General features: G+C 34.4%; 2 protein-coding genes across 6 annotated transcripts; one reads left to right on the forward strand and one right to left on the reverse strand.

The window, feature by feature from the left end:
- The first annotated feature begins 1,930 nt into the window (after window positions 1-1,930).
- Window positions 1,931-14,667, forward strand: LOC106133461 (protein scarlet). Its single transcript, XM_013333192.2, has 12 exons — window positions 1,931-2,134; window positions 7,404-7,630; window positions 9,159-9,207; window positions 9,659-9,842; window positions 10,831-10,983; window positions 11,359-11,597; window positions 11,950-12,160; window positions 12,433-12,461; window positions 12,675-12,780; window positions 13,188-13,418; window positions 13,819-13,954; window positions 14,279-14,667. The coding sequence occupies exons 2-12, from the start codon at window positions 7,423-7,425 to the stop codon at window positions 14,665-14,667; spliced, it is 1,935 nt and encodes a 644-aa protein (XP_013188646.2). The 5' UTR covers window positions 1,931-2,134; window positions 7,404-7,422.
- On the reverse strand, window positions 14,519-25,006 carry LOC106133462 (protein brown). Of its 5 annotated transcripts, none has more exons than XM_060951721.1 (13): window positions 24,594-24,747; window positions 22,833-22,956; window positions 22,472-22,520; window positions 21,898-22,075; window positions 21,168-21,317; window positions 20,541-20,779; window positions 19,901-20,059; window positions 18,819-18,924; window positions 18,251-18,475; window positions 17,580-17,715; window positions 17,041-17,247; window positions 16,139-16,288; window positions 14,519-14,535 (listed from the first exon to the last, which is right to left on the reverse strand). In XM_060951721.1, coding segments are annotated over exons 1-13 (1,740 nt in total). In that variant the 5' UTR covers window positions 24,609-24,747; the 3' UTR covers window positions 14,519-14,533. The 5 variants fall into 5 exon arrangements, with proteins under 5 accessions (XP_060807704.1, XP_060807689.1, XP_060807695.1 ...); XM_060951706.1 differs by having other exon boundaries at window positions 14,520-14,535; window positions 16,139-16,323; XM_060951712.1 differs by lacking the exons at window positions 14,519-14,535; window positions 24,594-24,747 and adding an exon at window positions 24,887-25,006 and having other exon boundaries at window positions 15,997-16,323.
- Between the last annotated feature and the right edge of the window lie 686 nt (window positions 25,007-25,692).

A 25,692-nucleotide genomic window follows, 5' to 3' on the forward strand; every position in this document is an offset into this window, starting at 1 on the left:
ACCTTCAAAAAATTTTTGGAACCATAGCCTAGTTAAATGTTTGTCTATTTTTAACTACTTACATAAATAGTTACAATGAACAATATTTGTTGGATAATACCTAAAAACTAAAAAAAAGTATTCCTAATTACAACAACCGTACTTAAATAGAAAATGTTGCTAAACCTACTTAATTAACTAAAATCTATGGTCTAATTAACAAAGTAAACCTGTCAGTGTTATTAGTTGAAAAGACATCAAAATAAATAATTTTATAAGCTGCATTTTATTAAGTAGTTTAAGGATAACCAGTTTATCAATGCCATTTAAAAAATACAACGTTCAGTTAAACAGTGAAGATGGTTAAAGACCTAAATAATCCATATTAAGAATTGATTTTGATTTGTTGCGTTTTAAATAAACGTAAGTAAATTTAAGTAAACGAACTTTAAAATAAAAGAAAAAAAACACGAATGGTTAGCAAGTGAAAAATAAGTGTGTAAGTAACTTTCAGTTTCACAAATCCAAGATTTGCAAAATTTTATTAAATATGTTTTTATAATAATGGTATTGATTACCATATATTTTGTGAAACTTTACGTGTATGTTATAAGTAAGAATGCGTTACGAATCTGTAGTCTAATTTGATTATTTTTTTAATTCCAAGGAACAAATTGTGTACATTATTTTGCAACCGGGTGATTTCAAAAGAATTTTGATTTGAATATGATCTTCCCTTTGGTGGCGGTCGAGCCGAAACATCGCTCCCGCTATATATACCTATCAAACACTTCCTTATTCCTCACAGACGTAGAAAGTGCATTAAAGTGAGAAAATGTTATTTGTATAGGGGAACTATGACCGGCGTTAACATACAAACAAGATAGTGGAGATAGCGTCTGTTTATTTGACATCTTTAAAACTACGGTAGACAATGCGTATGAAAAAAACTTATTCAAGTTATAAATAAAATGATTTCAGCCACATTACAATGGGAACGTTGACATTAACATGGAATATTCGTTTTCATCAAAATGTTTCGCTCAAACAAAACAGTTAAAATATTATCTACTTACTGCTTGTAAGTACTTAGATAATATTTTTCATTTAAGTATATATATAAAGTTTCAGTTTTACGCACAGATTGTATGGCTTGGCTAAAAATACTTTTTATTTATTTAAACTTTATTGTACAAAACACAAATTATAGCACAATTGGCGGACTTAATGCTAGAAGAATCATCTCAGTGGGGTCAAATTAATAAATATATTATGTATCAAATAAATTACATTACCTGAAGTCTCAGGTCAGTCATCATCTCCAACGACGTTCACAGGTCTTAGTGGTTCTATTCTGTTTTTCCGGAAACCAATTGGCTTTGATTGTTTTTACTTAGTTACGTAGTTATGCAATTTAATCCACATTTAACTTCGTAAAAATATACCTACTTTTCGTCGGTCTTAATAAGGCCTAATTTTGTTTGATTGATTGAAGATGTCCTAAATGGTGTGTTTACCATAAAATTGTTATATATTCAAAGTAGTATCTTACTTAAAATAAAAAATTATCCTATTAACATGCTAACAACAAGGGTCAGGTCAAAAGTATCCGAAACCGCCGAGCTTGCATGAAGAGAGTTATAAATGTGGATGAAAGTAGTCTCTGCCTACCCCTCCGGGAAAGAGGCGTGATTTTATGTATGTTTGTGTGTATGTAACATGCTGATCATGTCAAAACTTTCAACCCTCCCTTTATCCTCCTTAACGAGAACAATCTCACAGACTACGAAAATGCACTATAATATATGTACTGCAAATGTATTTAGGGTGCATAATTTTTAGTATTTAAATTATTTCCAGGAACCCTAATCACCTTTAATGGGGCAAGTTTAATGGAACAATGTGCGTACAGTCGGCGACAAGTATTAACCAATGATCAGTGCTACGACATACTCGGAGCGGTCTACACGTCTCGTAGCAACGCGTAAGAACTTATTTTGTCGACTGTACAATTTCATAACAGTTAAAAAACTTGGTGAAAACATCGTGAACAGTGTTTGAGAAGACGCGTTTTCGTGTGAATTCATATGGTTTTTATATTGTGTCGGATTAAGTGACTGTTGTGAAACTGTAACTTGATTTTCACCGGTGTTTGGTAAGTTTAGAAAGTTTTATTTCGCAATGATTTTCAATATAGAATATAGTGATACTATGTCTTGTATTTAACATTTTGACATCTGTTGCTATGTGAATTTCGTGAAATTTGGGCAACGCAATCGTAGTGTTTAGTTTATTTAACAACTTATTAATCAAATTTTAGTTCGATTAATACGCACGTAATTTGAAATGTGCATTGAAAAGTTAACCGGTCAGTATGTAGAAGATACTTTAATTATAATAAAACGTTTCTTAAAATCTTATATAACTATTATAACATAAGCAAACAAACGTGGTACATATAACAGGCTACTTTCTGAAACGTGATCTGGATTAGACAAGAAGTTAGCAGTGTTGTAAATCCCGTGGTGAGCCTTCTAAAAACTAAAAATGTATGAAAACTAATCTTAATTGTATCCTCTTTTTCCTTAATTTTGTAGTCCTACTAATATTATAAATGCGAAAGTTTGTGAGTATGTCAGGATGTTTATTACTCTTTCACGCAAAAACTACTGAACCGATTACGATAAAATTTGGTATGTATGTAACTGAAGACCCAGAATAACATATAGGCTATTTATCCTGGAGTTCCCGCGGGATTGATTGTTAAATTATGAAAGGGTTACCACGCGGACGCAGTCGCGGGCGGCCTCTAGTTTATAATAACTTTGTCAGTATAGGGCGGAACAAAAGAGATTTAACTGTTTGTAACCCTTCCTATGTTCGATTGTGCTCAGTAACGAATATAAGCAGTCATTTTGTAATAATTAATTCTGAAGTCAGCATCAGTAAGGGTTAAATAAACCAATTTTTCATTTACATTTTGACGATATGACAAAGTATGACAAAGGAAATCTTTGAAAAACATGCTCCATTACAACTACATACATACATATAGTCACGTCTATATCCCTTACGGGGTAGACAGAGCCAATAGTCCCGAAAAGTCTGAATGGCCACTTTCAGCTGCTCGGCTTAATGATGGAATTGAGATCCAAATAGTGACAGATTGCTAGCCCATCGCCTAAAAAAAGGATCGCAATTTCATAAGCCTATCCCTTAGTCGCCTTTTACGACATCCATGGGAAAGAGACGGAATGGTCCTATTCTTTTTGTATTGGTGCCGGGAACCACACGGCACCAATACAAAAACGGCCATTACAACTATTTTTCTTTTTTCTTGGTTGTAAAGGAAGAGTGTACATTTCAAGCTCTGGTCTCGTAGCCTTTAAAAACAAGGATATAATGGACATTGACTCCATTTATAAGGTCGTCTAATTAACTATACAATTAATAAACATGGCTTTCGTTTTAAAATGTTAAAATTTATAGACCTATTGAAATGGGATCGCTCATTAAAAATTATAAAATAAACTAACGATGTTGTTAGACTACATTCATGGTGACGTGCATCTATCATGTATCGAATTTTGCTAAACTTGAAAGCAATGTAAAGACCTCTTTTTACATACATACAGTATCACATCTATATCTCTTGCGAGGTAGACAGAGCCAACAGTCTTGAACAGACTGAAAGGCCACGTTCGGCTGTATGGTTTAACGATGGAATTGAGATTCTATAGTGCCAGGTTTCTAGCCCGTCACCTACAAGAAGAATACATACATACATACATATGGTCACGTCTATATCCCTTGCGGGCAGACAGAGCCAACAGTCTCGAAAAGACTGAATGGCCACGTTCAGCTATCATCATGATCAAAGTAAAAGCTATATGAAAATACGTTTTTTTTACCCTATATTTACTTCTATTTTCTATTAAAAATATCATAAAATATGTCAAATATGGACAGAATAACTTGTATTTGTGGAAATCGTTCAACTAAAGGGTAATAATTCATGGTACCTTCTAATTGATATTCCGTAAGATATCGCATGTTTTAACATTTTAATGAGATAAAACAAGGCTGATGCATGGCATAGCATGGTTACCTTTGACAAACCCGGCCTGTAGTCATCTCTTTTTCTCCAAAACAAACTTGATATAACTATCTCACTTAAATAAAACATTTCATCACGCTGACAGATGCAGTGATGAACTCAAAAAACAACTAAAATAATTTTCATGCAGTATCTACCGTTAGACGGGTTGATAAAGTTTTTTAATAGGGCTCAATATTGCTGTTTACAGCCATCAATATTTTTTACACTTCCTTGTATTACAAATGCGAAAGTTTGTCTGTCTGCTACGGTTTTACCGCTTGACCAATTTTGATGAAACTTTTCAACATTATAGTAACCTTTTGGTCTATTCAAGACTCTGTCTACCCCTTAATAGATAAAAAAGCAGCTGGCACACATTATATTTTGTCCTCGCTCGACCTGCATGAAAGCTTGCACTAGATTAATGCTCCTATTCCTTAATCGCCTTTCAAAATTAAACCTACACAGAAAAGAGATAAACATTATTTTTAAATAACTTTGAGCAAGTTCGGTCAATTTCTACCAAGGCTTAATAACGGTGTTGTACCACATATCGACATCCGGATGGTGTCTGTAACTTTATACCGGCCACCGCGAGGGGGAAAGCCACAGAGCACAGAACGGCTCGCAGACGGGCCCTTTGCTAGGTGAGCTTCAGTGCTCTGTAGGGAAAGCAAGGTCTGACCGTCGCTCGGAATGTTAACTTAGTTATCTATTTTCCATAAATTACATGTTACAGTTACTTTCTTTGTTTAATATATTTCGGCGAATTCGATTCTTCGAAATTATACTTGTAGCACAATAAGATTTCAAAGTGTTTGGGCGTCACCACAACATTCAGAGTTCGTTCGACATTACCAAGTAATTTATAGCGTGAACTGTCTGACAGTACAGTAACTTTGAAAAAATTCTATAACTTTATGGTGTACCATGATTTCTAGGTATATACAATTTGATATAACCTTATGTGTACTACATCAAATTTTACTTTAACTTTTCTACCTCCTACTTTGCATGTGTTAATGACTCTCAAATTACTCGTAATCCAAACAGGCATAATCGTTCAGTGGTTTCAATATTAAAAAGTCTTTTATCTATTTTTCGTAGAAAAAATTTACACATAGTAAGTACCTATAAAATAGTAACTAGTCTTATAATGTATCTCTATTGTCCGAAGCAAAAATTTACACAAAGTAAGTAGGTACTTAGATATAAAATAGTAACTAATCTTTTAATCTGTCGTTCATGAAAGTTCAATAAACCCGAAGTCGTGGCAAGACGCGCTGACGCTAACTTAAAGTGGATCAATTCCAACCAATTGACACGATTTTACGTTACACCACCAGACTATGCAGTACTCCTGCCGCGATCCATTCACCCATTATTGGATGCACCCTCGGCAACTGCATGAATGAGGAAGCAAAATATTTATATCGATAATATAAAAAAGGGGAACAAAGTTTTCATGGAATAATAATAAATAATAAAGCTTCCCCGATCAATTTGAAATAGGTTCTCTAGTATACATACATATCTCCAATGGGTATGTGGGATACGAGTATCAGAGATGTACTGGGACACCTGACTTCTAAAATTTTCTCATTTTTACGTTGTCTTTCAGTCTCACTCAGTAGCTAACACAAGAAATACATACATACTACTCTGTCAAGAAAGTAGCAGGAAAAGATCAATAATACACAAACTGTTTGTTATTCATCCAAATTTATTTTATCACCTTCAAAATATGCTCCTTTAGAAACGATACACTTACGCCAACGAATAATCCAATCATCAAAACATTTTTTAAACGCTGTTTCCGGAATTGAGGTCAGTTCTCGCCGCGAATTCTCTTTTATGTCTTCTACCGATTGAAAACGGGTGCCACGAAGTGGTAATTTGAGTTTAGGAAAAAGAAAAAAGTCGGCTGGAGCCATATCTGGTGAATATGGTGGTTGCTCGATGGTATTTGTTGAGTGTTTGGTTAAAAATTCGTTCACAATGATGGCCTTGTGCGAAGGTGCATTATCATGGTGCAAAATCCAAGAATTTTCTTTCCACAAATCTGGCCTTTTTCGTCGGATTTGCTCTCTTAAACGCCGCATAACACTCAAATAATATTCCTTATTTACCGTTTGACCTTCCGGCAAGAATTCCGAGTGCACAACACCGCGATAGTCAAAGAAAACAGTCAACATGACTTTGACTTTTGAACGACTTTGGCGTGGTTTTTTCGGTTTCGGTTCAGTTGGAAGGCGCCACTCCGAAGCTTGTTGACTAGTTTGCATGTCAAACTCGTAAACCCACGTCTCGTCACCAGTAACAATGCGTTTCATGAATGTTGGGTCGGAATTGACTCGTTCTAGCATGTCCTCAGCGACTCTCATGCGATTGAGTTTTTGAAAAAAATTCAGGTCTTTTGGGACTAGCCGAGCGGCAACATGTTTCATACCCAAATTATTAGTTAAAATGGTACGGATCGACTCGTGAGATACAGAAAGTTCGGTGGCTATCTCTCTCAAAGTTGAATGAGGATTTTCAGTCACTATTTCCTTCACTTTTGCGATGTTAACTTCAGTTGCAGACGTTGATGGCCTACCAGAGCGAGGCAAATCTTCCATCACATCTCGACCGCTTTTGAACGCTTTGTACCACTCATAAGCACGAGTTTTTGATAAAGTCGATTCACCGTAAGCCTTCTGTAACATTTTCAGTGACTCCGAACACGATATTCCATTGGCAATGCAAAATTTAAGACAAACTCTTTGTTCGATGTTTTTATCCATTATGAAATTAGCAATACACACTAGATATAATATAACTAAAAATAGCACTGTATTTAATGTAAACAACAGATGCAACTCAAACTCCGCGCCAAAATGGAAAACAGTTGTGCCAATCTAACAACAACAAAAAAAACAAAAATTTGAATTTGGAACCATAAATAAATAATCCATTCCCGATACTTTTCTGACTGAATGTATATACATATAAACACGTATATAGACGTGATAGTAGTATGATAGTAGATATAAGTTTCTTGCGTTACCTGTGCCGTATGGTTCCCCGGCACCAATAAAAAGAGAATTGGACCACTCCATCTCGTTCCCACGGATGTCGTAAAAGGCGACTAAGGGGACTTATAAACTTGGGATTCTTCTTTTAGGCGATGGGATAGCGACCTGAAACTATTAGAATCTCAATTCTGCCAAACATCTGAACGTGGCCTATTAGTCTTTTCAAGACTGTTGGTTCTGTTTCCCCGCAAGGCATATAGACGTGATTACATGTATGTATGTTATGAAATCATATGTTTACTTCTTCGCAGACCAATGACGTGATCCACAATGAAAGACTCAGATCTAAAGCTTCCGACCCGTAACGTCCTGACAGGGGCTGTCGTCCAATGGGAGGACGATGACCTGGGGGGCATCGGGGATACCGTCGAGAACCTCACACTAGCTTGGAAGGACCTCTCGGTTTATAGGAAGAAAAAACACCAAACCAGTATATGGAGGTCCCCGACATATGAAGAAGTTAAAGTCTTACATGGAGGTAGGTGTTTATGTAACTTTTTAACCCTCCAATCCTATTCTTAGTGTCGAAGATAGGCCAGTTATCTATCTCGTCCAACTTATAGTGACCTATGAATTTTGTACTCATATAAAGATTCGAAGGCTAAGTCTACTACGATTAGTACAGGCACTATTGCCTCTGCCTGCCTTTTAAGGGATAACAACCTTTTAAATTACATTTTTCTTGCTCATCTTTCCGTGGTCCCAGTTTCTGCTGATGCAGTGTTTCGAAAATGTCTGTATATATATAAATTTTACATAACTTTCGACTTTACCCGTTGTGCTGTTTTGGATCATTTATTGTAATTCATATAAGTAGTCTAGTCTATATTTTAAAGTGTAAATCCAAAACGGGTTTCTGTTTTTTTATTATTCTACTCGTAACGTATCTAATGATTTTTCTTGAGATACGTTTGGCTACGTATAAAGATAATCATTCAGTTCTAAAATTTGACTGTAACGTTGTTGGCACTACATTGTAACAAACAAAAATAAAATGCGCCCCGTTGGTAGTCAGCAGTAGGTAACCACCCTAATTTTAGTTTGAAGAAATGAAGTGGTCCTATTCTACTAAGCCTAAGCCACATACATAGCTCTTACGCAAAAAATTGTAACTATCATCAAATAATTGCATTACTCATTTTTTAACATTAATGATTTCTAATGCAAGTATTCCGTCATTAATGATGGCTTGATTAACATTATTTGGGGTATTTCATCACCGTAGTAGTGACATTAACGAAACAGGTAAGTAATTTGAATGTTTTCTAAGATATGTGGCGAGATTCTTAACCGGTTTGTTCAAAAGCAGTTGTTTTTATTGCACCCGCTGTTTGGGGATTGGAAATTTTTACCTCAATTAGTTTTAGTTAGAAGACAAATAAACTGATCGACTTTGAACGAAAACACACCTATTAATTATAAGATCAACTTGAGAAATCTATTAAGATGAATTTGACGATCATTTCGTTGGACAGTATTAACCTACTAATATAAACATCACTCACAATTTTTGTTCCGCGGCTTTAAAGCTAAAATAATACAATTCTTGGGAATTTTGTAATTCTAGCGTTTTAGGATAACCATCACCTCAGGAAGGATCTTAGATAGCAAAGACTTGTATGTTTTTAAAGCGTTTTGTCTATAATATATCTATATATCATTGGTTTTTATATGTATCCTTAATCTTTTCTTAAATTTGATTACCTGCCTTAATATTCTACTGCCGATTCCAATAGTATTGTAGATTTACTTAGTAGCTTTAGAATGGGACCACTACATCTCTTTCCCCGTTGATGTCGTAAATAACGGAAATAGACAGATTCGTCTAGTGCATGTGCTGAACTTGTAAATTACCTATACTATATATCTTTGAATCTCTTTTCTATCATAAAACCATCATGGGAGATAAGGATGTGATACTCATATATGTATGTTTATTTGTGTTTAGTCCATAACTAAACTAACTTAAATATATTTTACTGATCTATTTAAATCTTGTTTTCCAGTGAGTGGCATTGTATCATCCGGCAACCTGGTCGCGTTAATGGGTTCTAGGTATGATATCCATAAATTGTAAATCTTATTTGCACCATATTACGTGTTGAAATTATTATCACTTCAATGACTATGTAACCTAAAGGCTAGTGAGTTACATTAATTTAAATAGGACGCGTCAAGTTACACATTCATCTTACGAGACAAATACCGTAGGCGCAGTCAGGCAGAATGAGTTGAGATGGCGCCTGCGTTGTCATTTTAAAGCTGCCCAGTTACTCCACAAAAGAAATGTGGAAATTGTGACAATTTCATAAATAAAATGTATAAATATGTAGGATTCTTGTTGGGGTCTTTAAAAATCTGCAAAATAAAAAACTCAACAAATTGTTAACTTCAGTAAACATACTGTTGGTCAATATTATCGACCAAGTAATTGCTGTAAACTTAACTGAATATTGGCAAATGTTGATTTGATTCCTTGTTTCATTAATAAATTTTATCCCAACAGTGGTGCGGGTAAAACCACACTTCTGGCTGCGATTAGTCGCCGCGACAAAAGCGCGATGACAGGATACCTCATGCTGAATGGAAGATTAGCAGGAGCTGATCTCATTGCCAGAATCTCAGGGTTTGTGCCTCAAGAGGATTTGGCCATAGAGTACCTGACCGTTAAAGAGCATATGGAATTTATGGTAAGTTCTCATTGGAATAATATGTCACTCTTTCAGTATCATACATGCAGTTCAATTACTTAACATGATGACGGCAATTAACCGAATATCTTTGGCTTACTTTACTTTAGTTTACTTGAACCTCAGCACGATCATCACTTAGTAACGTGAATTCCACAGAGACAAAAAGACAGAGCCTACCATGTTATGTAATTTTCAAAGTGAAAAGTTAGTGTTTCAAAGTTTAACAAAATGTTTAACCGATTAGGAATCAAGAAGAATTCATTATAAAAATAAGTAAAACACGATCAAGTAAACTACTGCAGTATAAAAAAAACAACAGTTTTTGTTAAACGCTAACAACATCACTCTGTTAGACAACAGTACAAAAAGTCTTTCTAGAAATAAATTGGGTCTTTTTGTTACCGAGGTCAATAAACGATTTTGAACTGAAGAAACTTCATTGAATCAATGATTATTTTGAAATAGATATGAGAAAATCTTAGCTATATAGTTGAAAGTACTTTGAAATTTATATCTAACCACTTTAATAGTAAATTTATTAGTATCGCTCTTTAGACAATCACAAAAATCATTATCAACGACACTTTTCCCCAGAGCTCTTATATAAATTTAAATTTAATTCTTATGTCAATTTCCAGAAATAAAATGTTACTCAAAGTGTAGTCTGTGTGCATACCAAGTTCTTCTAATAAATATAAATATATACGGGACAAATTACGTTCGAAACTTGTGTTACGAGATACTAACTCAACAATACTATATTTTATAATAAATACTTATATAGAAAAACATCTAAGACACAAGTCAATCAGAGAAAGTTCGTTTCTCATCATGCCCCGACCGAGATTCGAACCCGGGACCTCCGGTGTCACAGACAAGCGTATTACCGCTGCGCCACAGAACCGTCCGTGAACTTATTCGATTTATAATCAAAAATCAAAATTTGTAAGAAATTAAGTTTTAGATAATCATCCTTTCTATTCAGGCGCGTCTCATGATGGACAGAAGGTCTACCAAGCCCCAACGGACGAGGCGAATCGAGCAACTGTTAGGAGAGCTCGGTGTGGTGAACTGCACCAAAACTCAGCTCAAAGCTTTGTCGGGAGGAGAGAGGAAGCGGGTCGCTTTGGCCGTACAGGTAAATAATAAAATAGGAATTTATGTTGTCTTTTAACAATTACATATTACATCAGTCATAACTTTATTATTTTTGTAATATGTTACTTTCATTTCTCTTTGCTAGTGTTTGTTATTATTACACACTTTTGTATTCAACAATTCAAAGAAATAAACATCTCATGTAGATCATTGACATCCAACGTCGCGTCAGACAAAACATCAGGTCCATTTTCTTCTGTTTCTTTTAGTTAACGGAGTAATTAAATTTCAATTTTTTATCAGGTGTCATTGCATTCCTAATAGTTAATGTGATCATACAGTCAAAGTTAGTAATCTGGACATCATCCAGTAATAATTAGTAGAATATTTCTCTAAAGCGCACCATTTCTTCCAGCTCCTAAACGACCCTCCAATTCTCTTCTGCGACGAGCCAACCACAGGTCTGGACAGCTGGGCGGCCAGTGCCGTCGTGTCCAACCTTCGGAAGTTAGCAGTCAATGGCAAACTGGTCATTTGTTCAGTCCACCAGCCCGCTTCGGGGGTATTCGAGATGTTCCATCAAGTGGTGCTCCTGGCGAATGGAAGGACCGCCTTCCACGGCACAATAGAACAGGCTGACCAGTTTTTTGGATCGTGAGTATTATCATATCATATTTTTATTATGAATGTTTTTCTTTTGTTTCCTAAAGCCCTAAAATAGGCTGTTCCGGGAAAAAAATAATGTATGTGTTTATATATAGCGAAATTGCCAACTTTAAATATTTACTTTATATTATCGTCCTCCTGGCATAAGTCACGGTCGCATCCTCATCTCTCTGGAGAGAAACCCAAGGTCCATGACCACGACCCAGGAGTGGGCAATATTGTCACCTTCGTAGTAATTAATTTGCATGATGATGTAACAAAATATAAGTTTCACCTAAACCGTGCAATGAGATCAGCTCATGCAATCTAAATACCAATATTTAAATCTTTCTACCAACAGCATAAACTACAAATGTCCAGTGGGCTTCAACGCGGCAGAATACTACGTCTCTCTGCTCGGCGTCCAACTCGACAAAGAATTGGAAAGTCGCGAGAGAATCCGTCGAATTTGTGACGAGTACCAACGTTCCGATATAGCTGCAGATATTGAGAGTCGAGTGGGAGATGTACAAGACGAAAATGAATACTTCAATGGCGAGATTGATGATAAGGTAACTTTGGTTTGGTGATTTCATTTCGGCTTTTCCAATGTGGTCATTAAAGCTGCAGATATTAAAAGTAGTTTTGACATTTTCTATATTTTGAATATTTTAAATCCTTAGGCATCATCCATTTCATCTTTCTCAATTATTTCTGGACTAACGTCATATAGAATCTGGCCCATAAATCCTTAAAAATATTTAAATTTTTAGTTTCATGTTTTTAACAACAATATTTTAATAGTGTATTGTATTGTTTAAACCGATTTTTTTTCTTGTTTCAGAATGAGGCTTTCGAGCGATATTTAACTCTGTAAGTAAAAATTTCTATTTTCATATTATGCATTTTTATTTTACTTTGTAGCACTTTTAATACCTTTTTGTTTGATAATGAATATTCATCTACTTACATGTGTCAATAATAAAGGCTTTTGTTATATTATGCAATTTGTTTGCATCAAGAAACTTTGTCAATCTTTAATTAAGTTTAAATAATTACTTTATAAATAATAATAATTTCTTACAGAGTCAAAGTAAATTACTTCGTTCAATTCTACTGGCTCATGTGGAGGAATATACAATCAATAAAGCACAACAGTTCCATATGGATAGCAGAATTCGTGTTGCTATTGGTAAGTAGCTTAATTTTCCATTGGCACTAATGAGTTGTCATACCTCTGCCGCATGTGTTTTTTACATTTTTTTTTTTTTCATTTTCGAATGCTTCATCATCCGTCTTGTTTTCAAATTATTTTAATGCCTTGAAAAGTTTTCTTACAGTTCAATTCGCTGCAAGTTTTGCTTTGTCACGCTAGCAACAAAACTCTTTAAGCAATAAAAAGATTTCTTAAATTGTGTATGCCCAGTGGAAAGAGGTAGTCTCTGCCTACCCCTCCGGGAAAGAGGCGTGATTTTATGTACGTATGTATGAATGTATATGCCCATCGCCTGCATCGCTTCGCTCGTCTCTAGTATTGAAATTTAATCATCGTCGCTCAGATTGTATATAACAATACACTGATTTACAATCTCTCCACAGTTCGTCGGCCTTATAATCTCGATCCCATACATGGGCCACTTCGACGAGTTAGACCAGCGTGACATCCAGAACGTTCAGGGCTTGTTGTACCTCACCATCACGGAAACCATCTTCCTCTTCATCTACGCCGTCTTCATCACGTTCCCCAGCGAAGTGCCCATATTGCTGAGAGAGACTGCCAGTGGACTGTATTCACCGTTGCCATACTACTTGTCTAAGATGATATTTTGGGTAACATATAATTTTCTTATTTATCAATTTTCGTAAAAATTTAATTTATAATGATGTAGGTATCTTTCCAGAGGAATTTACTTTTAGAAGACTGCCAAAGTACCTATTCAAATTTTTATGAAATCTTTCTAATAATGTAGATATGGATAACTTGTTTCTTGTATAAAATAGTTAAATTTGTAATAATTGCGACATGTTTTGATTTTCAAGTCCATTAAAAGAGTCGTTAGACGACACACATTATTAAACCACAGGGGATATTCTTGAGTTGAGTCACTCATCATTCGTTGCGATTGCATAAAATTTATGAAACAAAAATAATGTGAATTAAAGAAATGTGAAATCCATGTGAATACAGTAAACTGTATCTTAATGTTGTTATATTATTTTATCTCTTCAGATTCCTCGTGCAATCATCGAGCCTGTAGTCTATGCAACCCTTATTTTCAACGTCGCAGGGCTTCACGGTGGGTTCATGGGCTGGCTGGGTTTTACCTTCGTCTGCGTCCTTTGTGCCAACTACGCTAATGCCTATGGTAAGTGTAACGATTAGCGATTTGACCTTCTTTATCCTTAATGTTTGCATGTTGATAGTCAACTTTAATGTAGCATTTCCATTCAAAAATGTCAATCGCAATACTGCTATTGCTGTAAGATGCATTTTTAAGAAATTTTCATTTTTGAAAACTAAAACAATCAACGGCTAGTTTTCCAAATTCTAAATTCTCGACAAATAAAATTTATTTTGTTGTAAAATCTTATTTATACATATGCAATTTTAATTTAAAATGAACACGTCGATATCAAAATTCTAAATTCACTTACTTCAAGTAATTGGCAATTTGTTTTTAAAATTCCAGGCTCGTTCCTTTCGGCTGTTTTCGACAAAATGGAGACCGCTGCTCTTGTAGCCGTTCCCTTCGATCTGATTGGCACTATGTTCTCGGGAATTTATCTTAACATAGGCAGCGCCTCTAAATACGTCTCTTGGATTCGTTTCCTCTCCGGTTTTTATTACGGCGTTGAATCCATATCCATTCTTCAATGGGACTCTATAGAGACCATTGATTGCGTAGATATTCCTGGCATTCCTTGCATCAGAGAAGGCCCCGAGGTCCTAAAAAGATATGGTTATGAGGAACAAAATTATTGGAGAAACTGCGCCGCTTTGGGTATCATGTACTTTATAGCTCATGCCATATCATTTGTCATGGTCGTTAAAAGAAGTCGAGGCACGCCAGTTTACTGAAACACCAATAAAGATTGTGGTTTCAAAATTTACGGGTTAACGAGTTGTATTTAATGCAGAATAATTATTTTTAAGCTGTATCATAATGCCTATATACCTACTTTAATTACGTTCTCTATTTTTTTTTGTATATTTCAGCATACATGTATTTGTAATCTTGCTTCTATTTATTAATTCATCACATTGTCTCTTATCACAATAAATTAAATAAAACCTATATTATTTTAGTTATTTTACTTAAGCACCCTGCCATTGTAGAATCCACAAAGCACATTAGCAAATAATGTTCCTCATTTATCAAAATGTATTCTTGTATTTTTCGGATATCAACAAAAATCGCTTTGTTTATTCGAGCACAGTAAGCTTTAGTTTGGTTGTTAGAATTATTTTTCACCTTCATGTTAGCGTGGTCACTCTCTTACTGATAATGCATGCACTTCGGGCTTCATTTATTTCTTTAGTTTAATATGAGATTCAAATTTTATTTTTATATTATTAAAGATCAGTTACTAACGAAAAAAAATATTTAAAGGAATAAGTCTAATATGTTATTTCAATAACGTATTTTCGACGCTATTACTTTCTAGCTTGCTTTAGACTGAATCAAACAATATCAATGATAATTTCTACTATTCCAGGATCATTCCTTTCAGCCACCTTCGACAAGCTAGAGTCTGCCGCATTGCTATCCGTACCATTAGAGATAATAGGAATAATGTTCTCTGGCATATACTTGAATCTAGCAAGCGCCACAAAATGGGTATCCTGGTTGAAATACGTCTCAGGATTTTATTACGGAACGGAATCAATTTCAATTCTGCAATGGAACTCAATCACGTCTATACATTGTGTAGATGTACCTGGGATACCTTGTATTAGAACAGGGTCGGCTGTTTTGAGTCGTTTTGGTTACAATGAGAACAATTTTTGGAGAAATTGCATATGTTTAGTAGTTATGTATGGAGTTTGTAATTTGGTAGCATTCATTATGGTTATTAAAAGAGCCAGAGGCACTCCTGTGTATTGACGAGTTATTATTATTATGGTTCTTAACTTTTAGATTATTTTTATGCAATCAAACCGTCTACACCTTTTGGTAAAATGGAATCTTATTTACTTTTAACAAGCTGTCTCAATCATAAATGTACAAACAAATGTTGGATTATGAGAAATAGACTCACAAATTAGATATATTTTTGTAATCACTACAAATCAATAATTATAGTTAAATACGTCAATTCCCAAGTTGGTTTGGCTTTAATATTTTTTATTTCTGTTTTTAATAATATACTAGAATAAATAAGTGGCCGTTTCATAAATAAACCTGTGTAATAGATGTTGCCAAGGTTGACTTTATTAGAACTTTATATAATAAATACACATAGGAAAATTAAAATCAAAGCAATCTAAATAATGTCCATAAGATAAGACGAAACCATTTTTTTACAACTTTATTAATAAATATTTTTACATATCAATATGCGTATCCTTTCTTCTCCTGCCGTTTCAACCCGAAGTAAGCCAGCAGACTCCACATAGTTATCACTGAGGTCAAGCCGATTGTGTCTTGAAGAACGAAGTGGTCCGAGTATCCAGTTTCCATCAGCACAGCTGCTCCGTCCTCCACGCAGGGGGTGGTTGAATTCGAGGGGCAATCTGTATTGAAAAATAAAAAATACAGGACTCTTTAGAAATTATTTCTCTAACCAGTAACAGAACGTTCTAAATTACCTATGTATGTATATGAGTTCTATAGAAGTCAGTGTATTCATAAGACATAATTGATTTACCCATGAGACATTGTTCAAGATATTTTTGGCTTTTTCAAACAAAAGTTGAGATCAATTTCAACAATTATTTCAAAGTCATAATGATTAATTATAATTATGATAATTTATCTGTAAGTCTCAATCAATCTAAAATGTATGAGTACACTGACTAATATAAGTATTAATTCACCTTTTTGTTACACTCTGTAACTATAACAAAATAAAAAAAAACCTCATCAATCCTTATAAAAACGGGTATCAAAAAAAAAGTTCTCACAGGACCTCCAAATTCTATGACTTTTTTTAACCGTGATAAGGTAAGTGACCATTCGTCTCATCGCGACGGCAAAGAACACCGAACCAAAGAGCACATTTAAATAGATACATATGTACCGGTGCGTTGCTTTAGTTAAAGGTGTCTGAGACAGGGGTCTAGCTCTGACACATATTAAGAATAGAATAGTATGTAAAATCTAATGGTCTGCGTCAAACAAGTTTAGCTTGCCTTGCCATTATATCGACTTGCTCGCCTTGCGCGTGACGTAAATTTAAGACTGACCTGCACCAATTCTAAAACTTAATAAAAAAAAATTATAATACATACCAATCTTTCCAATCTTCTGCCAATATATGTTACTAACGGCGTCCATTCCGTAGTAGAAGTGAGAGATATATTTGATCGGGTACAGCCAGCTAGGGAGCGATGATAGCCGTAAGAAGGCTCCAGACATAAGGAACAGGGGTAAATCGGCACAAGGCATGACTTCACTCATCAGACCAGTGGAGGAGAAGAGGGCTCCCATACCAAGACCTGAAATTATTAAAAAAATTAAGGTTCGGACTGGCTGGAAAAAAGAAACGGGCCATTCTACTTTTAAGAATAATTCAATTGTCAAATTCATTAAAGAGAAACTATTTTATTCAGTCTTTGGTAATAATATCTCTGGGTGGATATTTATAAATAACAAACGACTTATTATTTTTACGCAGCTATTTGGTGAAAGAAAAAAATACTATTTTTAATTATAGGTAAGGCTTTAATTTAGCACAAAGATATACATAGACCGAAAAAAATGTTATTTTTTATATTATTTGGTACAGACAAACGGTAGTTTAGGTAAAATCTTCTTATTCTACTCTTACCATAAGCAGTTGAACCCACAGCAGTGAGCATGAGCGCCGTAGTGAACTCCACTGCAGTGAGAACATGATCAGGTAACTCCACGGCTAAAGTTGCTATGAACACCAACATGATAGGCCACACCACGCAACGAGGTATCTGGTAATCATAATCATTTATTTCTTGAATATGGTAATGACAAATCAAAATTTAAGTTGTTTTTATTGAATGAGTGATAGGTATACAGGGTGCCTGGTTAATTGTGTTACATATTTAAGGACATACCTACAAAGTAAATCAGGAAAACGCTTAAGTTAACAAAACATAAAATCAACAAAATAGTCATTAGTTTAAGTGTACCTGAAGGGTAAATTATTCGTTTAAAGATATTAAAAATTCTCTTTTGAGTCGTGAGGGTATTTAATACCTATAAGCCTTTTCACTCATTTCCGTAATCACTGCACGTATTTATTTATGTACATATATTGTTTATTTATTGTAGTTTTTGTGTATGTTTATTATATCTTTTTTTGTGTAAGTATAAATATATTTATTTAGATTGACCCCACATAAAATTCTCTGTCAGACCCAATGGTTGACTGGTAGTTTATGCTTTCAGCATTAAGTCCGCCAATTGTGCTATACATTTGTATTTTATACAATAAAGTTTAAAAAAATCAATAAAAATACTCACAAATCCAAAAAACGTAGTAACATAATAAGCTGTACAACTGTACAAGCCGATTTCTCTCCTATACAAGGTCAGATCAGACTCGAACACGTATAGGGCTCCATAAGAAATGGTGAAAGAAACCTCGCTGGTCATCAGCCAGAGTAACCCACGGATGTCCTGGATCCCACGCTGGGTTGTCCCCGATATACCCACGTAGCAAGTGCCGAGGACTAATGAGGACATCATCTAAAAATAATCATTAATTAGTATAATAAGGATAGAAATATCATATCTTCTCTCTTTTGGCTGCTGTTAATAAGGGGAACCAGGGTCCTTTCTTTGATGGGCGCAATCGAGGGAACTAAAGAGAAAGCTCAAGGCGGGGGCGAGCTGACAGATATTATGCGATATTCATATTTCAGTGAATTTAACCGGTATTCACATACAAGTCTGACTCTTCTCATTATCATATAGGTTCTTATCATAGCCTAGTGTGTTTTTAAGGGTACCTGTATTAAGTAAACAGATAATTAGGTACAGTGAAATAGGCTAGAGAATATATGAAACAAATGAATCTCGTTATACTTACTATTCCAAAAAGTAATTGGAACACATGACTTCTCAGATTTCGTTTCATGGTTAAAGACGAACGCCATAGAAGCAGGGAAACTTGTTTGAACCAATTTCTTCTACGCCTTAAAAGATACAATACAGACTACTTAAAATACCCATTTGAAAAGATTATAATCGATAAAGAGTAGGTTCCTGTAGTTGAAATACGCTAGAAATAAGAATTAAAGCCATTGAATATAGGATTTTCTCAAATTGCATACCATTAATCGAAAAATGGATGAATCCCAGATGCAAGAAATGGAGATTTAAGATTTTTTTTCTTTACATTAGGAAAAATCATAAAATTACGTTATTCATTCAAATATTGATTACGTTCCAACCAATCAACTAGGACCTTACTTTTTGAATACCTACCCATAAATATTGGATCTTCGATTTGAATTTATAAAAAAAATCGATCTTTAACGGAACGAATCCCTATCATCGATAAGAAAAAACTTTAAAAAAACGGGCGAAACTAATGTCGTTTAGACTACGGTTTATATAAAATTTACGAAATGACTTAATGCTACAGAAATCTGAATAATATCTATCTTATTCATAGCAACACGACTTTTGAATACAAATTTTGTCAAAAACTGCGTATAATCCTGGCATTTAAAATAATAATGTAGTATTTAGGCAGTCCATTCGTGTATGTCACGATAATACCTACTTATAAAGAAAAACGTTGAACATACTAGTAGCACTATGATAATTTATAGAACGAGAAACCTTTAAGTATTTATTAAATTAAAATAACATTAGGTGACGGTAACATGACACGCGCGACGCCTTTTTCATCGCACGAAAAACTACCGCAGTTTCGCTTTTTATTATTATGACGTGAAACGGGATAGTTTATCGCGCAATAACAGCGTCGCGCGTGTTATGCTTCATGAGCTGGACTACTTCCGAACCAAAGGTGCGAAAAAATAAAAGATTTTGGATGTCCATCTCCTGTAAAGATTTTTTTCTTATCAACATCATTTTTCTTATCAAACATGAATACCTTACTTTGTAATTTGCCTCATACATCTATTTTTTGGAAAGACTTACATCTTAGTCGGTGTACATTGTATATCCGTCGTATTTCCAATGTGTTCTTCTTTGTAAGAATCCATGAGCCTCTCTACGCTATTATGAGAATTTAAATCAGATACCGCTCTAATGTAGAACTCAGCTGGGTTGTAATTTTTTGGACAATGGAGGTTGACACTGGGAAATGATATGAAAATTAAAAAAAAAATAAGTTATGCCTCTTTCCCGGGTGTTGGCAGAGACTTCATATTTTTCCATAGAGCAAATGAAAATTAATTTTTCGATGTTTTAGTCGACATTTCAAAAATAATAATCATCGTCGTGTTTGACGTTTTTCCCGCATCGCATTCTCCCTGAGAAAAAGCACAGGATCTTTCTATGAAAATGTTTCAAAACTGGGAAAAAGTTTTTTTTTTTATTTATAAAAGCCATATTTTCATTCATTTATATTTACAAAAAATGTAATTTAATAATTTTAAAAAACAATTCCTTTTATTTTATAGGCAATAGGCTAGCAACCCGTCACTATTTGAATCTCAATTCTATCATTACGCCTAATAGCTGAGCGTCGCCTTTCAGTCTTTTCAAGAGTGTTGGCTCTGTCTAGCCGCAAGGGATATAAACGTGACTATATGTATGTATGTATTATAAGCCTTACCTCTCAAACAGCTGCCTACATTTTTCATGAGACCCATGAAACAGCAGCTTGCCTTCAGTCATGAGCAAAATCGATGTGAACTCATTGAACAAATCCGATGAAGGTTGATGCACAGAGCAGACCACGATTCGCCCTGATGATGCCAACTTTTTTAATATCTCAACGACGGCTAAGGCATTGTAACTGTCCAGCCCAGTGGTGGGTTCGTCGCAAATCAATATTTGTGGATCTGACAGAAGCTGAAAGTTAGGGGGGATTTATTTATATATTCCTAGTTTTTTGGATTTTCAATGCGGGAGTGGCGTAAAAAGAAAGTAAGATTAAGTTAAGAATCCAAAAAGGTTTCATTTAAAAACATCTGTAATCGATGTTGAATTCTTAAAAAAAAATTAAGCTTCAGGTATTGTTTTTTCTTTTAATTAAAATAACAACAACATTTTATCCACAACATGCATTCACAAAAAATATACAGAAACCTGACAAGGATTTCGTTGAGGCTGCAATGTTCCCATGATCCAGTCGAAATTAAAACTATAATAATTATTCAAAAAAAGAATTCACGATGAGCATTAAAACAAAAAAAATTGTGACGAATACTTATGTAGGTACTTGAATTTTCTTACTTACCGATGTAGCAAGTGAGAGTAACTTCCTTTCTCCTCCGGACAAAGATACAATAGGCGTGTCTTTAAGGTTAGATAGATTCAATTCTTTGAGCAAGCCTTCCAGTTTTGTTCGTATAGCAGGTTCATTAGAATCTCCTATTTTCATTTCTGTCTGCAACAAATTCAAACTAAAGATATCTCAACACAAGAAATATATTCAGAAACAATATATACTTAGGTCCAACCGACCTGATAAAAACCATCAATATTTCAATTATTAGGCATGTTAATTTTATTTTAACTTTATTCAGAGGCCCATAAAAAAGGTTGCTACATAAAGTAATTTTAATGCATAATTCAGTTGCTTTTTTTTAGTTTATATGCTACGAATATTGCTACAATCAGTGCTACGAAAGAGCTACGAAATGATGTATACCTTAGTTATAAATTATTCACATTATAACTGAACTAGGTACAACTATATAAACTTAACGTGACCCTCTAGTATTTTCGAGATTATAGCCTCTATTTACTCCCAAAAGAGATAAAGATGTTATTTTATGTATGGATGTAATCTTGGTACTTACTATAATTTAAAATGATATTCTATCTGAGTATCATTTTAAATTATAGTAAGTACCAATAAAAATCTGTTCAATCTGGCCAAGACTAACTTCTGTTAAATAAAGTCGTCATTTTACTTTTAAATCTTATGTATCTACTACAGATTCTGATGAAATAATTATACCTACCATGAAAACCAAATGTTCCATCGCCGTCAGCTTATCTATGAAGACATCGAACTGGGGTACAATCTCCACTACTCCTGCCATTTCCTTCACGTCCCGGCCTCGGACCGTCACCGTACCGTCCGAAGGTAACGTGACTTTACCAGCCAAAGACACGAGAAATGTAGTTTTTCCTGCCCCACTGAAAATGCAAATTAATAATTATTTGTTACAACTTATGTTATTATTCAAGTTCCCAGAGGTGATCAAAAAATAATGTTTCGTAAATTCTTTGTAAGGAAACCCTCTTTTAAATGTTGACCTTCAAGACAAAACAGTCTTCTTGCTCCTGTCAGTAATATTTGGATACATCTCACACCTCTTTGGAGAGAATAACTGGGTGCGCAGGATTAGTCAGATTTTTACACGAAGCTTTCTTCGTCTGACCTAAACTATGATTGGAAAAAAGATAAAATGTATAGATCACGGTTGAACTATCAACATTATGTTTCAAAATCACCTAATTTATTAAAGCTGTATTTTTTTATCCCGAAGGCCCGTAAGTATATAATTGATCAGTGTTACATTAAATCATTACCTTGGGCCGATGACAGCTGCGAATTCATTTTCACGGATACAACCTGAAACTAATAATAAACCTAAAATGAGTATAACATCCCAACCGGGTAAAGATCGATAACTGATCGATTTTTCATTGTTATTATACTTATTTTTTTATAGTTATTATAAAAAATAAGTATAATATAAATGTATTGTTGGTGGTATTAAGTTCAGTTCATGACATTTTAGTACAATTTGTATTAAACTTTACTAGATTCTTCAAATGGAAAAAAATATTTGTTTATTTTGACAATTGGCTGTGTCTGACACCAAAATATTCTGGGAAAATTATAACAACTAGTGATTTTGCTCTTTCTTAAAAATTAGTATAGACCTACCATTATCAAGTATCAAATTCTTTGGTCTGTTAGGCCTCCGCCGCCACCAAGACTTTTCTTCTTTAGTCCACACTTTAAGTTTGTTTATTCTGATCACAACATTGCTTTCTGTTTCTGTATCTTCCTGCAATATAAACAAAGTATTTACAGTAAAGTATAACGACCTCAGCCATAATAATACTGACAAACTGTTTATTCATAAAGAGTATCTTAACATTAGTATGTGTCTTATAAAAATGAAATTGAACTGTTGGTGTGTGTCCCGAGTACATACTCATCTTTGCGGAGAGGAGCCAGGGGTGCGCCTTTACGATCATGATCCTGGATAGGGTGACTAAGGTTTTTACACGAAGCGAGTCCCATCTCACCTTCGCGACCTTTTTTGAGGGTAACCTAAATCTTATTGGAGCATGATTACACATTCAGTTGCCTTATATGTAGGTTTACTCGCGATGTTTTCCTTTGCCGTAAGAGCATCGGTTAGCACATAAACTAATGTAAGCACATAACTCAGTAAGGTGTGATTTGAACCTGGTCCCCCATCCCCCAAACGCAATATTTTTTATTCATAAAAAGTATCTAAACATATTATGTGTCCTACAAAATGCCTAACACAAATTTCACAACTAAGTATAACTCCACAGAAATTGGTAACATTGACGACTATTAATCACTAAACTATTAATATATAATAATATAATCGATTCCATTAACAAAATACAGAATGCGCATATGTAATAGATTTACCTACACCAACGGCCATTAAAAATTAATTATGCATTCCAGTGACAATTAACGAAAAAATTATAAATATTTTCATTGATAAATTCAATCAGAATTTTTATTTCAACTTGGGGATTTTTAAGGCAAGAGTGAATAGGCATTATTTTAGCTAGCGTGCACCACCTTAGGCCTCATCTCGCTTATCACCAAGCAGACTGAGGTTAAACGTACTCAAATTATAATAAAAAATAGTGTTAAGTAAATAATAAGTATAAAAAAATATATAACCATAAGTTAATACTACAAAGTCATAGAATACAATCCAAACGTTCTCGGAGATGTAGGTGTGGTGATTAAGTACATATTTCACCTCCCGTTCAGAAAGTCTAAGTAGCAAAATGTTCAGAAATTCTCTCTGTCTGTATGTATGTACGCGCATAACATGATAACTATTGCTTTGATTCAAATGCAGTATTGTATGATATGTTAGTCTTGGTCCAACTTATGAAATGGTATAGAAAAATTTCTTTCCTTAACCCTCTAAGGGGGCAATACATTGTCGTCGAACCAAGTCGACGGCAACAGCTAGTTACGTAACATAATATGCGTTTTCTATAGACACAAGTTTATATTCCATTTTGGTTCTGTATTAATCAAGGCCATCGAGACCTGAGACGCAGTTCACGTCTTTATCCCTTACGGGGAAGACAATGACAACAGTCTTATAAAGACTGAAAGACCACGTTCAGCTGACTATTAGAGGATGACTTTAAGATGAAATTGAAATATCAAATAGTGACACCTTGCTAGCCCATCGCATAAAAGAAGAATCCCAAGTTTCAAGATATCCATTTGGCAAGAGATGTAGCGGTCCCATTCTAAAGTGCCGCGAACCACACGGTTCTACCAAGTAGTCTCATTTAGTATTGAGTCGTGGCTAGTAAAAAATGTAGTCTCTGCCTTCCCCTTCAGGAAAGAGGCGTTATTTTTTGTACATATTCATATATTAATGCAAAGTTAAAAAATTGAAATAAATACCTGTATTAAATCCATAATAATGTTAACTGCACTTAAAAATCACAACACAGCCAAACTTGTAAGAATGAAACATAAAATAAATCTAAATCTTGATTCCTAACGACGTTCGCATAATGAGAGGCGACATTATGGAATGTTATCATAATTTAAATATGATAGCGACTGCAATTCATTGTTGTTTGAGGATTTTCGTTTATACACTGACATAGTTGTGATGTTTGCATAGTACACCTGAGTGTGTATGAATAAATAAAATATTATCAAAATACGATCAAGGAAAAAGGCTTACTTACATACATAAACTTTATTCTTCATATAGGCGATGGGCCGTCACTATTTGAGTCTCAATTCCATCTTAAACCGAACAGCACAATGGCCTTTCAGTCTTTTCAAGTCTTCAAAGAGATGTCAAAAATGTCTAAGAATCTATAAACCACAAAAACTTTTGAAAGGATTGGATAATCGAGTCATCTCGTACGGAACGTATCAACCTTACCTTGTTTGTTATTCAATATTGGATTAGGCATTTGTCTACAATCTAATTTTATGGTAAGTGACGATAAAGACGAAAATTTAGTTTTAGTTACATGGCCATCCAAGATATACCCATATTTATTGTACTTTTGAATGTTCGCGGCCTGTAGGTACTTGTCACTGCGACTGAACTTATTCTGTTATATTATGGCTTCCACCGGACTTCCGGTGAGTGACTGTTTACAAATTTTGATGTTTTTCTTTTAGATTAACTTCAAACTTCTGGACTCACTAAAGCAGTTCTGCAAAGGATTTGGGGGTTTATGTACTATTTATAGTGTATACAATTTTTCACTACTTGAAACTTTCGGAGTGATTTTTCGCTGTCTGATTCACGCAGTTTTCTGCGGAGCTGTCAATTTAGATGAAAAAGTTATGGTGAAAAGATATCTTTGCCTACCCATCCGGAGAAAAATGATTTTGTAGTGGCTGATGGTAAAATAAATATATATATATATATTTTATTTTCTTTTATATATTTTTATTTATATACATATATTTTACATTTTACAGACAATTTGCACAGAATCCCAGTGTGCCTTTCACCGGAGTGACTTACAATCTC

Source organism: Amyelois transitella, chromosome 3 (genome assembly GCF_032362555.1).
Source record: "Amyelois transitella isolate CPQ chromosome 3, ilAmyTran1.1, whole genome shotgun sequence".
NCBI classification, from domain to species: Eukaryota; Metazoa; Arthropoda; class Insecta; order Lepidoptera; family Pyralidae; genus Amyelois; species Amyelois transitella.